General features: G+C 39.4%; 3 protein-coding genes and 1 long non-coding RNA gene across 4 annotated transcripts; all 4 read left to right on the forward strand.

Moving 5' to 3' along the window:
• Positions 1–1,164: 1,164 nt before the first annotated feature.
• Positions 1,165–4,378, forward strand: LOC130404448 (uncharacterized). Its single transcript, XM_056609171.1, has 4 exons — positions 1,165–1,273; positions 2,379–2,452; positions 2,962–3,981; positions 4,367–4,378. Exons 3-4 carry the CDS (start codon positions 2,977–2,979, stop codon positions 4,376–4,378), a joined length of 1,017 nt encoding a protein of 338 aa, XP_056465146.1. The 5' UTR covers positions 1,165–1,273; positions 2,379–2,452; positions 2,962–2,976.
• Positions 3,940–6,508, forward strand: LOC130374399 (uncharacterized). Its single transcript, XM_056581143.1, has 2 exons — positions 3,940–5,664; positions 5,769–6,508. Exon 1 carries the CDS (start codon positions 4,414–4,416, stop codon positions 5,656–5,658), a length of 1,245 nt encoding a protein of 414 aa, XP_056437118.1. The 5' UTR covers positions 3,940–4,413; the 3' UTR covers positions 5,659–5,664; positions 5,769–6,508.
• Positions 6,391–8,287, forward strand: LOC130404455 (uncharacterized). The gene is made up of 4 exons (XM_056609184.1): positions 6,391–6,723; positions 6,834–7,001; positions 7,239–7,334; positions 7,727–8,287. Exons 1-4 carry the CDS (start codon positions 6,391–6,393, stop codon positions 8,036–8,038), a joined length of 909 nt encoding a protein of 302 aa, XP_056465159.1. The 3' UTR covers positions 8,039–8,287.
• A 2,333-nt stretch (positions 8,288–10,620) lies between these two features.
• Positions 10,621–12,604, forward strand: LOC130374666 (uncharacterized). Its single transcript, XR_008893643.1, has 7 exons — positions 10,621–11,085; positions 11,187–11,257; positions 11,573–11,750; positions 11,863–11,921; positions 11,999–12,058; positions 12,141–12,200; positions 12,280–12,604. It is a non-coding gene; the product is annotated as an uncharacterized LOC130374666 (long non-coding RNA).
• The last annotated feature ends 306 nt before the right edge of the window (positions 12,605–12,910 follow it).

Consider the following 12,910-nt stretch of genomic DNA (forward strand, 5'->3'; position numbering starts at 1 on the left):
TTGAGGATTAGGGCTACAACTAACAATTCGTTTCATAATCGATTAATCTGCTTGTTATATTCTCGATTAATCAATTAGTTGTTTGGTCCATAAAATGTTGATCGCGATTTCCCAAAGTTCTGTCCACAACCTAAGGATATTTAGTTAACTGTCAAACGGGACTAAAGAAACCAATACATATTATAAATAAAGGTTGTTGGTGTTATTATTATTTGAGATACTGGAATAAGATCATTTTTACTCAAACCGATTATCAATTATCAAAATAGTTGGCAATTAGTTTAATTGTTAACTAATCAATAATCGTTGCAGCTGTAAGTAGGAATATGTAAATTGTAATGTGATGTGTATTAACTTGTGTGGAATTTTATGATTACATCCTATGCATGGCAAAAAAACTAGTTTTGATATTAGTGATTGTCATATCTGTTTTTTCCTTTTTTCTTTTTTTTAGGGTGAACATACTTTAATCTCCAAAGAAGACATTGAGGGTTTGCTGCTGCTAGGTACAACACTTTCTGAAGTAGCTTCAAACCTGCGGATCTCCAGACCCACATTATACAAGCTCATGCGGATATACAATATAAGACGCACAAAATGTTGTAACCTTTCTGATGAGGAGTTGGATGCAACTATATGAGATAAAAGCAGAACATCCACATGTAGGAGAAGTTATGCTTAATGGACATTTGCGTGCCAGAAACATTGTGGTGCACACTGTAAACCCGAACATTCAAAGTAATTAGATAGATTAAGTAGTGCATACTCAAAGTATAATAAAAAGTTATCCTAACTTAATTATGTCAAGTTGGTGTAACATGTTCTTCCTTTTTGAGTAATTGCTACTAATATTTTTTGATTAAATTGAATTCATTACATTTTCATTAATTTTGCGGCGGTCACTATACTAGCAATGAATGCCCTGTGAGTCGGTATTGGTGAAAAAAAATGCCGTTCCGTGAGTTCCGACGGCCCATGGGAAGATGTATTTATTTATTTATTATTAAGATGATCATTTTTTAATCAACATTAACTTTTTTCCGGATTATGTAACCGCAGTTTATTAATGTAAGGGTATTTACAACTCTACAGTTTCAACGTCAATTTGTCTGACGTCACCCGCAACGTCAGGCACAACGTTAGGCGCTACGTGGGTTTCGGTTGGAACGATAAAGAGGAAAAGGAGCTTCGAACTTGAACGTCAGTCCAATCTATACTCATCTACACCAGTCTACTACTTATTTCGCCAACTATCAGCGCCATTTCATGAATTGTAAGTATGCAACATAAAATGAAGACGTATTCAATTTTTTGTATGGAATTTCAACGTTTTTTCATGCACGTACAACGCAATCCATATTAGCCATGTAACTTGACACCGCATGGTTAGCTTGCTGACAGAGCAAGTCGGGTGCTTAGATAATGCTGACGTTTTTCCATACTTATTAATTTTCCCCAACTATCAGTGCCATTTGATTGTACGAATTCAACATAAAATTAAGATTAATTAAAATATGGAATTTCAACGTGTTTTTCATACACGTACAACGCCATTCATATTAGCCATGGAACTTGATACCGCATGGTTAGCTTACTAACAGCTAGTGGGAGCGTGTCTATGTTCCCCGGGTCCTATGTTCCCCGGGTTCTATGTTCCCCGCTTTGTATGAGACAGGGGGACATAGGACCCTTTTTTAAAAAAAGGGTCCTATGTTCCCCGCTTTTCAGAAAAAGGGTCCTATGTTCCCCGGTCACATAGAACCCGGGGAACATAGAACCCGGGGAACATAGGACCCGGGGAACATAGGACCCGGGGAACATGGGGATGACCCTCGGATAGTCTGGGGCTTAGATAATGCTGACGTTTTTCCATACTTCTTAATTTTCCAACCATCCGTGCCATTTGATTGATTGTACGAATTTAACATAAAATGAAGATTAATTAAAAGATGGAACTTCAACGTGTTTTTCATACACGTACAACACAAATCATATTATACTACTCCGTATCCATAATCCGACTCTTGACACCGCATGGTTAGCTTGCTAACAAGGCAAGTCGGGAGCTTTAATACTGAAATCCATGCGTTGTTTGCATTATGTAATAGCATTAAACAGTTTAATATGTACACAAGGGAATCGCATGATAGGAATATATATATTCCGATAATCGGATCAGAAGTGTCCCTGTAAACGCGACTAGCGACTCAAAATGAAGACCATAAATTGTCTTTGGACTAGATATATAGGACATGCCTTCTTGTATTGGATTTCAGTGATTCTTGTATTTAATGTGAGCATCTTTATTTTCTAAAGAAACGGCTTTATTGTTGATTAACCATGCAGTAAAGTTCACGATCTGCTGCTTTTCTTTACAGTAATGTTACCCCCTTGAGTCGTGGTTCTGGGTTCACTTCCTGTCTTTCTCCTTATCGGAGCTTGACAATACCAGGTAATCCAATGAATGTGAATTCTTCTATTCCCCCCACCCCTTTCACTCTTAATACAAATAACTTAAATTACACTCCCACATATACATATCATCGTTTATTCTACTTACCTGTTTGGCCAAAATAAAGCTTTTTGCTGTATTCAAGTCAACAATTCATGAATGTGTTCTGTTCATTTATATTTAACCTTTGGCACTGCACGGATCATATTTTTGCTTAACTTCGTATTTGCTTGCAAAACGTATGATCTAAAAGAAATGGTCTATAAAATGAGTCCAAAGATGCGTATTAAAAACGAATACATTTACTGCTATTTTCCATCTATAGACGTTATATGAAACGCATTGTTTTGAGGAAAACATGTTGTAATTTTAAAGCAGTGTAGGCTGTACCATGATCATGTTTTGGTAAGCCAACGGTAATTAACTTGTGGTTATATTGGGTAGTAAAAGCCATTCTTTTTTTTTAAAGTTTTAGATCGTGGTCTAAACTTTTTTTCTTTGCCTTTTAGGTTGCTGGTTCAAGAATGATCTGGAGCTGTAAGTTGTGCGCAGCTTCTTTCACCTCCAGAATACAGTTATTTAGACACTACAGGCTGCAGCACAGCCACTATTCCAGAATCAGCCCTCTTCCATGCCTCTACACTGATTGCATTTGTACATTTCAGACACTTAATGCACTCAGTACTCATCTGTCAAGATATCATACAGCACAATCTAGCAGTTGTGCAGAGCAGAGTCAGGGGACTGTGTTATTTAAATGCTCTTTATGCACATATCAGCAACCCTTTTCTAAATCGGACGTTTTCAGTCATCTCAGAAAGCATTTGAAAAATCATGAAACAGTGACGTGCCCATATAAGGATTGTAGCTATCGCACAAATGTGTACTCCTCATTTAATTCCCATAAAAGTAGAGCACACCAAGAAGGTCTTGCATCAGACTTTCAAACTGATATTGTCAGTGAGGATCCCCATAATCTTCAAGCCAGTATTTCTGAGGGAAATAATGATTTCCATGAAGAATGCCCAGGCCCGAGCAGAGAAGTGGGGAATGATGATCAGTGTGACACTGGCAGTCTAAGAAATCAACTTAAAAAAAATGTATCTTCCTTATTCCTAAAGATGCAGGCTATCCTCCATGTCTCAAACACAGCTACTCAGGAAATAGTAGACCACTTGAATGACATCTTCTCCTTATCTGAGCCGTTGATCAAAGAGGCAGTTAGTGACATACTGCAAAGAAATGGTCACATTATTACAGAACCTACACTTAGTGAAGTTGTTCCGGCTGTCATGGACTGCAATGTTCTGTCTACATCAACCTCTAAAGGTGCCGAGTTGAGTTCACACAAGCGTAGAAAAACCTTTATTGAGCGCAACTATCCTTGTGTTATGCCAGTGGAGTATCAGTTGGAGGAACCTGGACATACCAGCATGTATGTTCCTATCCTTTCAATGATTCAAGAGCTTTTTAAAAACACGGACATTCTTAACAAGATTACTGAAAAAAATACTGCATCTGGTCAATATGTATCATGCTCCAATGGCTCTCATTTCCTTGAAAATGAGTTGCTGTCAACAGGGGATCTCACCCTACCACTCCAGCTATATATTGATGATCTTGAAATTTGCAATCCGCTTGGCACATCGCGCAAAATTCACAAATTTTGCGCTGTATATTGGGTCCTCGCTAATGTGCCACCAAAACACAGGTCAGCATTACATGCTATACAGCTAGCAATACTGGTAAAAGTGACAGACGTCCGCAAGTATGGATATGCAGCTGTACTTGCTCCATTGCTGCGTGATGTTCATACCCTGGAAAATGACGGTGTCTTCATCGAAAGCATTGGTCAGAATGTCAAAGGCACTGTCTTTTGTGTTTCTGCTGACAATTTGGCTGCTCATGGATTAGGTGGCTTTGTAGAGTCATTTAGAACAGGCCATGTTTGCAGATTCTGTATGGGCTCAGTTGAACAGTTTCAAGTAACTGAAGTCAGAGAGAGAAAGTTTCCTCAGCGAACCAAAGCTAGCCATGACCTACATGTGCAAACTGTGCAAGAAAGTGACACTTTAAGCAGCCACTTTGGTGTTAAAGGTGGCTGTGCCTTGCGAGAATCCCTGAATTACTTCCATACAATCACAGGGTTTCCTCCTGATATACTCCACGATCTTCTGGAAGGTATCGTTCCCATGGAGCTTTCTCTTTGTATTAAAGAGATGATCCGGCGGAAGTACTTCACTTTGGAATATTTGAACAACAAGATTAAATCATTCCCATATCAGCATGCTGATAAAGTGGATAGACCTCAGCCACCTCCCAAAACGTTTCTTTCTCGAGGAACAATTGGAGGCAATGCACATGAAAATGCCACTCTCCTCCGACTTCTTCCATTGCTTGTTGGCAGTGTAGTACCAGAAGGTGATAAGGCATGGGCAGTTTTGATGGAGCTGAAAGAGGTGGTACAGTTAGCATTGTGCCCATCATTTACAGATGAAACCTTGGACTATTTTGAGTGCAAAATCAGTGATCATAGACAGGCACTGCTAGAGGTTTTCCCTGAGGTTAGGCTCCGTCCTAAACATCATTATGTGGAGCACTATCCTGCTCTTGTCAAGTGCTTTGGGCCCCTGCTGCACGTTTGGACCATGCGGTTTGAGGCCAAGCACCGCTTTTTCAAAAGAGTGGTGCATGACGCTCAAAATTTTAAAAATATTTTGAAGACAATGGCAATCAGACACCAACACATGATGGCATATCATCTTGCTGCACCATCATTTTTCAAGCCAAAAACTCAGGCATCCAGGATTGAGTCTGTTCTGGTTTCAACTCTACCAGAGGTTGCTCAAGTACACATTAGAGAACAAACGACTAGTGACACTATCTACAAGACATCAAATGTGACCATTGATGGAACAGACTATGTCTGTGGAATGTTTCTGTCTGTAGGAGACAGCGGTGGACTGTCAAAATTTTGCAAAATAGAACAGATCCTCCTTGTAAATCCTAATGTATCTTTTCTGTGTCTTGAGTATGACTCCTGGTATGTAGAACATTTACTGTCCTATGAGCTGTCAACTGCAAATACAAGCCTGTCGATCTACCTGCATTCTTGTCTGAATGATACAGTCCCTCTCGCAGCATACAAAGTAGACGGCTCGCTGCTGCTGACCCTCAAGCGCTTCATTGAAGTGAGACAGAACTGAGTTCAGGTAATAATGGTTATTTTATTTATCAGTTATTGGTCTTTATTCACTCTGTGGAATTATCCAATTGTATGGTACTCTTTAACAACCTGATTTTGTCTTTTCATTAGCACAATGGCAGCTGCATCCCCACAAATGATTCTTCGTGTTGTTGAGCAAGACCAGGCTAGAAAATTGAAACTCAGCTCACGACCAGCCAGTGTTGATGCACTGATCAACATTATAAAAGAACAGCTGGACATCGACCTTGACTTTGATTTGCTTTATGAAGATCCAGATTTCGACGGGAAACTTACTTCCCTTGCAGACATTGAGGAATTGCCACAAAAAGCTGTTGTGCACATCTCACTTTCACAAGACTCCAGCTCTATTGCATCTACTGTTCAACTTTCAGATGTGTCATCTCCAGAGCGTCTCAGCAGGTGGCCTCCAGGTCCTTTTCCAGTTCCAACATTTGCATTTGATGTAGAACTGAAACTTAGAGATGGAAATGCGGAATATGAGAAGAACAACACACACCTTAAGCTGACAAGAGACCTAAAGCACGACATTTTAGACAAGCTTGCATCTATTCTGTATGGTTTTAAGGCTTACCCAGGCGATAAAGAGATCGCAATGGTTGCTGAGGCTCTTGTAGCCAAACATCCCTGCTTGAAGGAAGCGGGATCTGAGACTGGCTGGACTGGATGGAAATACAGCATAAAGTTTAAGATGGGCAATTATAGGACCAAGATGAGGCGGGCTGGATGTCAAGAGGTCACTGTAAATTCTGGAAAAAGAAGTAGCACTAATCCTGAAAATGAACCTTCACATTCCAACATTAAAAGACCCAAGCGAGCAGAAGTCAACTTCCTACCCAACTTTGCCCAAGGAAAGGATCCTTCAAGCCTTGAGCAGTTGAGGCAGACAATTGTTGAAGAGGTCAAGAAGACGGAGAAGAACCTGCCCCTCATTAGAAAAATGATGGAGACCACATTTCCCCTACGCCGACAGACCATAGTGATGTCCTCCCCACCAGTCAACGAGCTTATGGACCTCTGGCCTGCTCTCAAAATAGAGTCTGAGGTAATATGGATCAGCTCTTCTAAAGTGAAAATTGTGATTCTTACTCATTTTGCAATTCTTCCAATTTTTAAGTCGTGTTGCTGTATTCTCCTGCTGTTTTTTCAATGTAGTTGTATGCAGAGTTCCAGCGGATTACGAATCAGAACCTGCCCAACACTTTCTATGCTGAGCTCGATCGTCATCTTCCTCGACTGATGACCTTATTCAGACAGAAGGCATCAAAAACTGGGAAGACAGCAGATGCTCTGGCTGAAATTTTAAAAATCCACGATGAACAGGTAAATAGATTATTACACATTTCCTAGGTTGAACCAGTGGAACATTGAACAGATTCAATGATTTAAATGAGCTTTGTGAATTTTGCAATTATTAGTCCACAGTGTGTTTGCCATTTGTCTGGTTGCATTAAAGATGTGAACAGGTTATTTGTGGACATATGTTCTGATTGGACTGTTTAAAATCAGCTTTGTTCAGTGAACTCTTCTGTATATACAATTCTGTTTTTATCTGAATAGGAAATCCATGACATCCACACCAAGCGCACTACGGTCCTCCACTGCCTTCCTGTATATCTGCGCGAGGACGTTTCCGGATTTTTCAGAACCTGCACAGTAAGTCTCCTTAAGTCACTAACAGATTCTACTGTGTATTATACAAACAGCTAATCAAAATACTAGCATGATTTTGGACTTACCTTTATATAGTCTACCAATACAGTTTTAGTGTATGGTTTTCTTTCTCCTCACTATAAAGGAACTGTATTTCATTCAAAGTAATAAGATGTAAAATAATTTCCTGTAAATGTCATTGAGCTTGGTTTCAGTCTCTCACACCGCTTAGATTTATGTGTGCAGAACATGGATCTATTGCTTTTCACCTCTTACAATGAGACCTAGATCTCCCTTATTGGATTTCATTGGGACTTGGTTAAAGAAAGAAATTATGTAATCTGTTCTGTTCCATGTGTTAGTTTGTGATTAGTATCTCTTTTTCATTCATTCAGGACGAGTCTGAGCCAGAGCTTCAAAGTGTTGCAGTGGGCCTCCTTACCGTCATCAGTGACCATGCCACATTTGAAAGTCCGGTTCACTACGACCCTGTGAGAATCACTGTCATCCTTGAAAGTGCTGCCATGGTCGGCCTCCCAAGACTAGGCGACGCCTTCCTGGTAATGTTTGGAATGATATATGCACTACATCTCAGCTATCCAAAAGCACTGACCAACACTTTTGAATTCATTCAAAAGATTTTACTTGGTCTAGATGGGGGTAAACTGTCACCCAGGTTGCAGACCCTCAAGAATGACTTGATGTAGAAATGTATCTGAAAGAACGCTGCAGGCTTACCAGGCATTATAAAAGGCTAGTTCAAACTTTTCCTTTTGTCTAAATAATGTCTCAAAAAGTTACTGCACTATGCAGGTGTTCAGCCAATTGACCCAAACTACACAATATGCTTGTTTTCATTAAAGTGTAATTCCGGAGAAAATTGAACCCAGGGTCTTCTCCGACATGAAAACACATAAAATAAGACTAAGTATAGAGCTTGCCCGGAGCAACGCTTACAGCCCAAATGGCTTCTATGTTATGAGGGGCAGTGCGAACGCTTCCAAATCAGCATTTTCCAACCACTAATATTGCTCAAAATAGCACAGAACCTCTGCAGTAGCATGACTAAGGTCCCTACACATAAAACGAAGCATCAACAACTTAGTTAGCGTACCGGGAATTTATAAAAAAAATACTACCGTAAATAATTTAATAGAGGCGCCCCTCTTGATACTTTGTGGTTTGTGACAATCTAGCAAGTGTTGGCACCTCTATTATATTATTTACGGTAGCCATTTACGTGGCAGTGCGCAGTGAGTATTGGCAACGTTCGTGTAACTAACCGGCGTCGGCGCGGGTCTTGATTTTGTTTTGTAAACATGGACCTAACGGTAAGGCACAGACTTGTAAAACAGTATTTTTTTAATAAACTCCCGGTACACTAACTAAGTTGTTGATGCTTTGTTTTACGTGTAGGGACCTTAGTCATGCTACTGCAGAGGTTTGGTGCTATTTTGAGCAATATTAGTGGTTAGAAAATGCTGATTTGGAAGCGTTCGCACTGCCCCTCATAACATAGAAGCCATTTGGGCTGTAAGCGTTGCTCCGGGCAAGCTCTATACTTAGTCTTTATGTGTTTTCATGTCAGACCCTGGGTTCAATTTTCTCCGGAATTACACTTTAATGAAAACAGGCATATTGTGTAGTTTGGGTAAATTGGCTGAACACCTGCATAGTGCAGTAACTTTTTGAGACATTATTTAGACAAAAGGAAAACTTTGAACTAGCCTTTTATAATGCCTGGTAAGCCTGCAGCGTTCTTTCAGATTAATTTCTGCCCCTCATGGAAGCCATTTGGACTGTTAGCGTTGCTCTTATTTAAGAGGGCTTATTTTATGTGTTTTCATTGCGAAAAATACCCAATTTTTCAATTTTCGCCTTTTGACCTGGGTTTAAAGGCTAAGTTTTGTATGTTTTACAGTTTTTCTTAACCATTGTGGGCTGCGCAAGATTACCCAAATTCCACTGAATTTGATACTAGTTAATACATTTGCATTTTAGAGTTTTAAGTGAAGATGTTCTTAAATGTCCAATGACATTCCACCAGGTGTGGTGTGGGTCATAACTGATTATTTTCCTGACTATCTGATTAGTTGTGTGATACGTATCTATTTCCTATGGACTTAACTGACCAGGAACACATTTGGTTTTTGGTTTACGTTTTGAGTCTCTTATTTAAGAGGGCTTATTTTATGTGTTTTCATTGCGAAAAAAGACCCTGGGTTCAATTTTTGCCTTTTGACCTGGGTTTCAAGGCTAAAGTTTTGTATGTTTTAATGTTTTTCTTAACCATTGTGGGCTGCGCAAGATGACCCAAATTCCACTGCATTGATACTAGTTAATACATTTGCATTTTAGAGTTTTAAGTGAAGATGTTCTTAAATGTCCCATGACATGCCACCAGGTGTGGTGTGGGTCATAACTCTGATTCTTTTCCTGACTATCTGATTAGTTGTGTGATAAATATCTATTTCCTATGGACTTTACTGACCAGGAACACATTTGGTTTTTGGTTTACGTTTTGAGTCGCATGTTGTTAAGTAAACAAACACATATGTGACTTATGTGTACTTAAAATCCATGAACCACTAATAAACAGAGTTTTATTAACATAAAATGGTGTTGTTGTGAACTTAATATAGTGGTTTGTAAACTGGAAACTTTTTAGTCATATTAACTGCAAATATTTGAGTTGCCTCAACAGAAAATTGTAAGTCATATTAACTGCAAATATTTGAGTTGTCTCAACAGAAAATTGTAAGTCAATTAACTGCAAATATTTGAGTTGCCTCAACAGAAAATTGTAAGTCATATTAACTGCAAATATTGGAGTTGTCTCAACAGAAAATTGTAAGTCAAATTAACTGCAAATATTTGAGTTGTCTCAACAGAAAATTGTAAGTCGTATTAACTGCAAATATTTGAGTTGCCTCAACAGAAAATTGTAAGTCGTATTAACTGCAAATATTTGAGTTGCCTCAACAGAAAATTGTAAGTCATATTAACTGCAAATATTGGAGTTTAGCTAAATGAGCACTTTAATTCAACTGTTATCAAAAGGTTCAATTGGCAAGTCATCCAACCTTTTAAGTTCTGGAAAATGTTGTCTTTTAAGTTAATCAACTTAAAAAAATTGAGGCAATCGATTGCCTCAATTTTTTTAAGTTCTGGTAACTTATTCGGGTTTACAGTGCAGCGACGTCGTCTCAGAGACTCCGTTCAACGGGTTGATGGTGCTGGTGTTGAGTCCAGGAGAACAACTATACAAAGACGAGTATACACTGTGCCTTGTCCAATGGCACATAGATGGAAATCATAAACTGATAAGATGGAAATTAGTTGTACATGGGGCAATGGATGGTTACAGAGGCCTGTTTCAGGTAGCTGGTTTAACATACTCTGAGTTTAATCCTGCGCTCTGAGTTGGTTGATTCAGAGTTCAGGTGTTGAAAAGCAACTCTGGGTTTTCGGTTTCAGAACAGGTGATCAGCGTTGGGTTAATCAACTCTGAGCGTGTTCACGCTGGGTTGGGGGCGTGCCTGTTGACTATAAAGAGCCATCATCAATGGATCTCTGATAACATGATCAATATGGACCAAAAACGTAGATCCAGTTACTTTTCACACACGGAATTGGAAATATTAATGCACGCATATGCCGAGCAGGAACACATTTTCACCCAAAAAAGCAATACCGCCGCGGCAGCGAGAGCACGAGAGAGAGCTTGGCAGGAAATAGCCGAACAAGTCAATGCGTGAGTAAAATAAAATAGTAAAATAAAAGAGGAAAGTTTAATATCTTCCACTTATTCAATATGTAAATTGTGTGTGTGTGTCTGTGTGTCAATTTACACAGGAACAACCCGAGTTGCCCCAAGAGGACTTGGCAGCAAATGAAAATGAAGTATAAAAATATAGTTCAAACAGGTAAACTGATGTTTAATTGAAATCAAATCAATTGTGCTGTTTTGCCTGCTCTACCTAATTTAACAGCTATATTCAACATGTGATGGGTCTATATTTAAGCAGTAAATGTAAGTAGTAGGCCTACATTTCTCAGCCACCCCAACACTGCCAATATTTAATGGATTTAGATATATTAGAAGGCTACTCCTAGGCAAAATGCATTATATGTATGTATGTATGTATGTATGTATGTATGTATGTATGTGTGTATACATATATATGTGTCTTCAAAATAGCGCTTACTGAATATTAGGGTAACATTTTCCTCCACGTTAGCAAATCGAAAAAAAGCAGAGGCCCGGAAGACTGGAGGGGGTCCACCACCTGCAGCCCTCACAGTGGCTGAGGAGATGGCCCTCAGCCAACAGAGTATGCGTCCTGTGGCTGAGGGCATCCCTGGAGGGAGCTCCTCTGATCCCCCCCAGCCCCCAGGATAGAAGTGCCTTTATCAGAGGTTGGTTATTCAAAATAATTAAATGTGTACACGCAACCCAGCGCGTTGAAAATTAGATGGGGCAATATTCTGGCTCAAGTAATAATTTCACTGTCTAATCATCTTCTTCCAGTTACTGATGGCGTCATCAACCTACTGGAACCAGATGCCCTCACCAACCTCCATGCAATTGTAACAATTCTTCACCTTCCACAGATTATTAATAATGTCTTGATAATTGCTGAACCCAACTGTTAATGTCATTACAGGAAGATGATGGAGAAACATTGTCTGCGGCATTTGAAAGGGAAGAGGAAAGGCCTATTGAGGTTAACACCTTTTAAAATAACATCTAAAAGTTGATGATAGCGTTGTACAATTTAAAACTGACATCTTCTTTCTCTCAAACAGGATGAAATCGAATTCAATGAGAGGCCATCCACTTCTAGCTCTACTTCACAGCTTACCTCTGTAAGATTCTCCCTGGAATTATAATGAAACGCTGTACTTGGCACTGTGAAATCCAATGTCATCTTTTGCATTCCTATAGCTTCCAGTCAAAGAGCTCTATAAAATCTATCTGGGAAAACAAATAAACAAAGCGGACTTAGAAATGGACCACATAAGGCAAAAGATGCAAAAGGATGCTTTGGAGATCCAAATTTTGGAACACAAGTTAAAGGTGGGTGAGGTACAAACTGGGATGCTGTTTCCTGCTCCAAAAACATACCCAATATGAATGACTTTTTTTTGTGCTTTCAGGAAATAAAGAAATCCTCATAAAAAGTAGAATGTCTTTATTAGAACACGGGCTGTGGTGGGACAAGTTATTTTGTTGAACAGTGTCACCCCCTACCAGAGGCTGGGACTGTCACACGAGTTTACTATCATACAAACTTGACCTTGGGTGTCTTGAAAGGCGCCTCTAAATTAAATGTATTATTATACAGGAAGGCGAAAGAATGCCAAAGAAAACATTTCGGAAATAATAAAATACATTTAACTAGGCCTACATAGAAAACGCAAACAAAATGATTTTGGCAGAGTATCTCTAACCACCCTTCCGTCCTGTGGATCCATGGCATGGTTTGGGTTTATGGGCTGCTCATCTGCAACTGCAGGTGGGCAATTTTCCCCTCTCAAAATCGCGATGTTGTGAAGAACCACACATGCAATTATTA

Source organism: Gadus chalcogrammus, chromosome 2 (assembly GCF_026213295.1).
Source record: "Gadus chalcogrammus isolate NIFS_2021 chromosome 2, NIFS_Gcha_1.0, whole genome shotgun sequence".
Lineage (NCBI taxonomy): Eukaryota > Metazoa > Chordata > Actinopteri > Gadiformes > Gadidae > Gadus > Gadus chalcogrammus.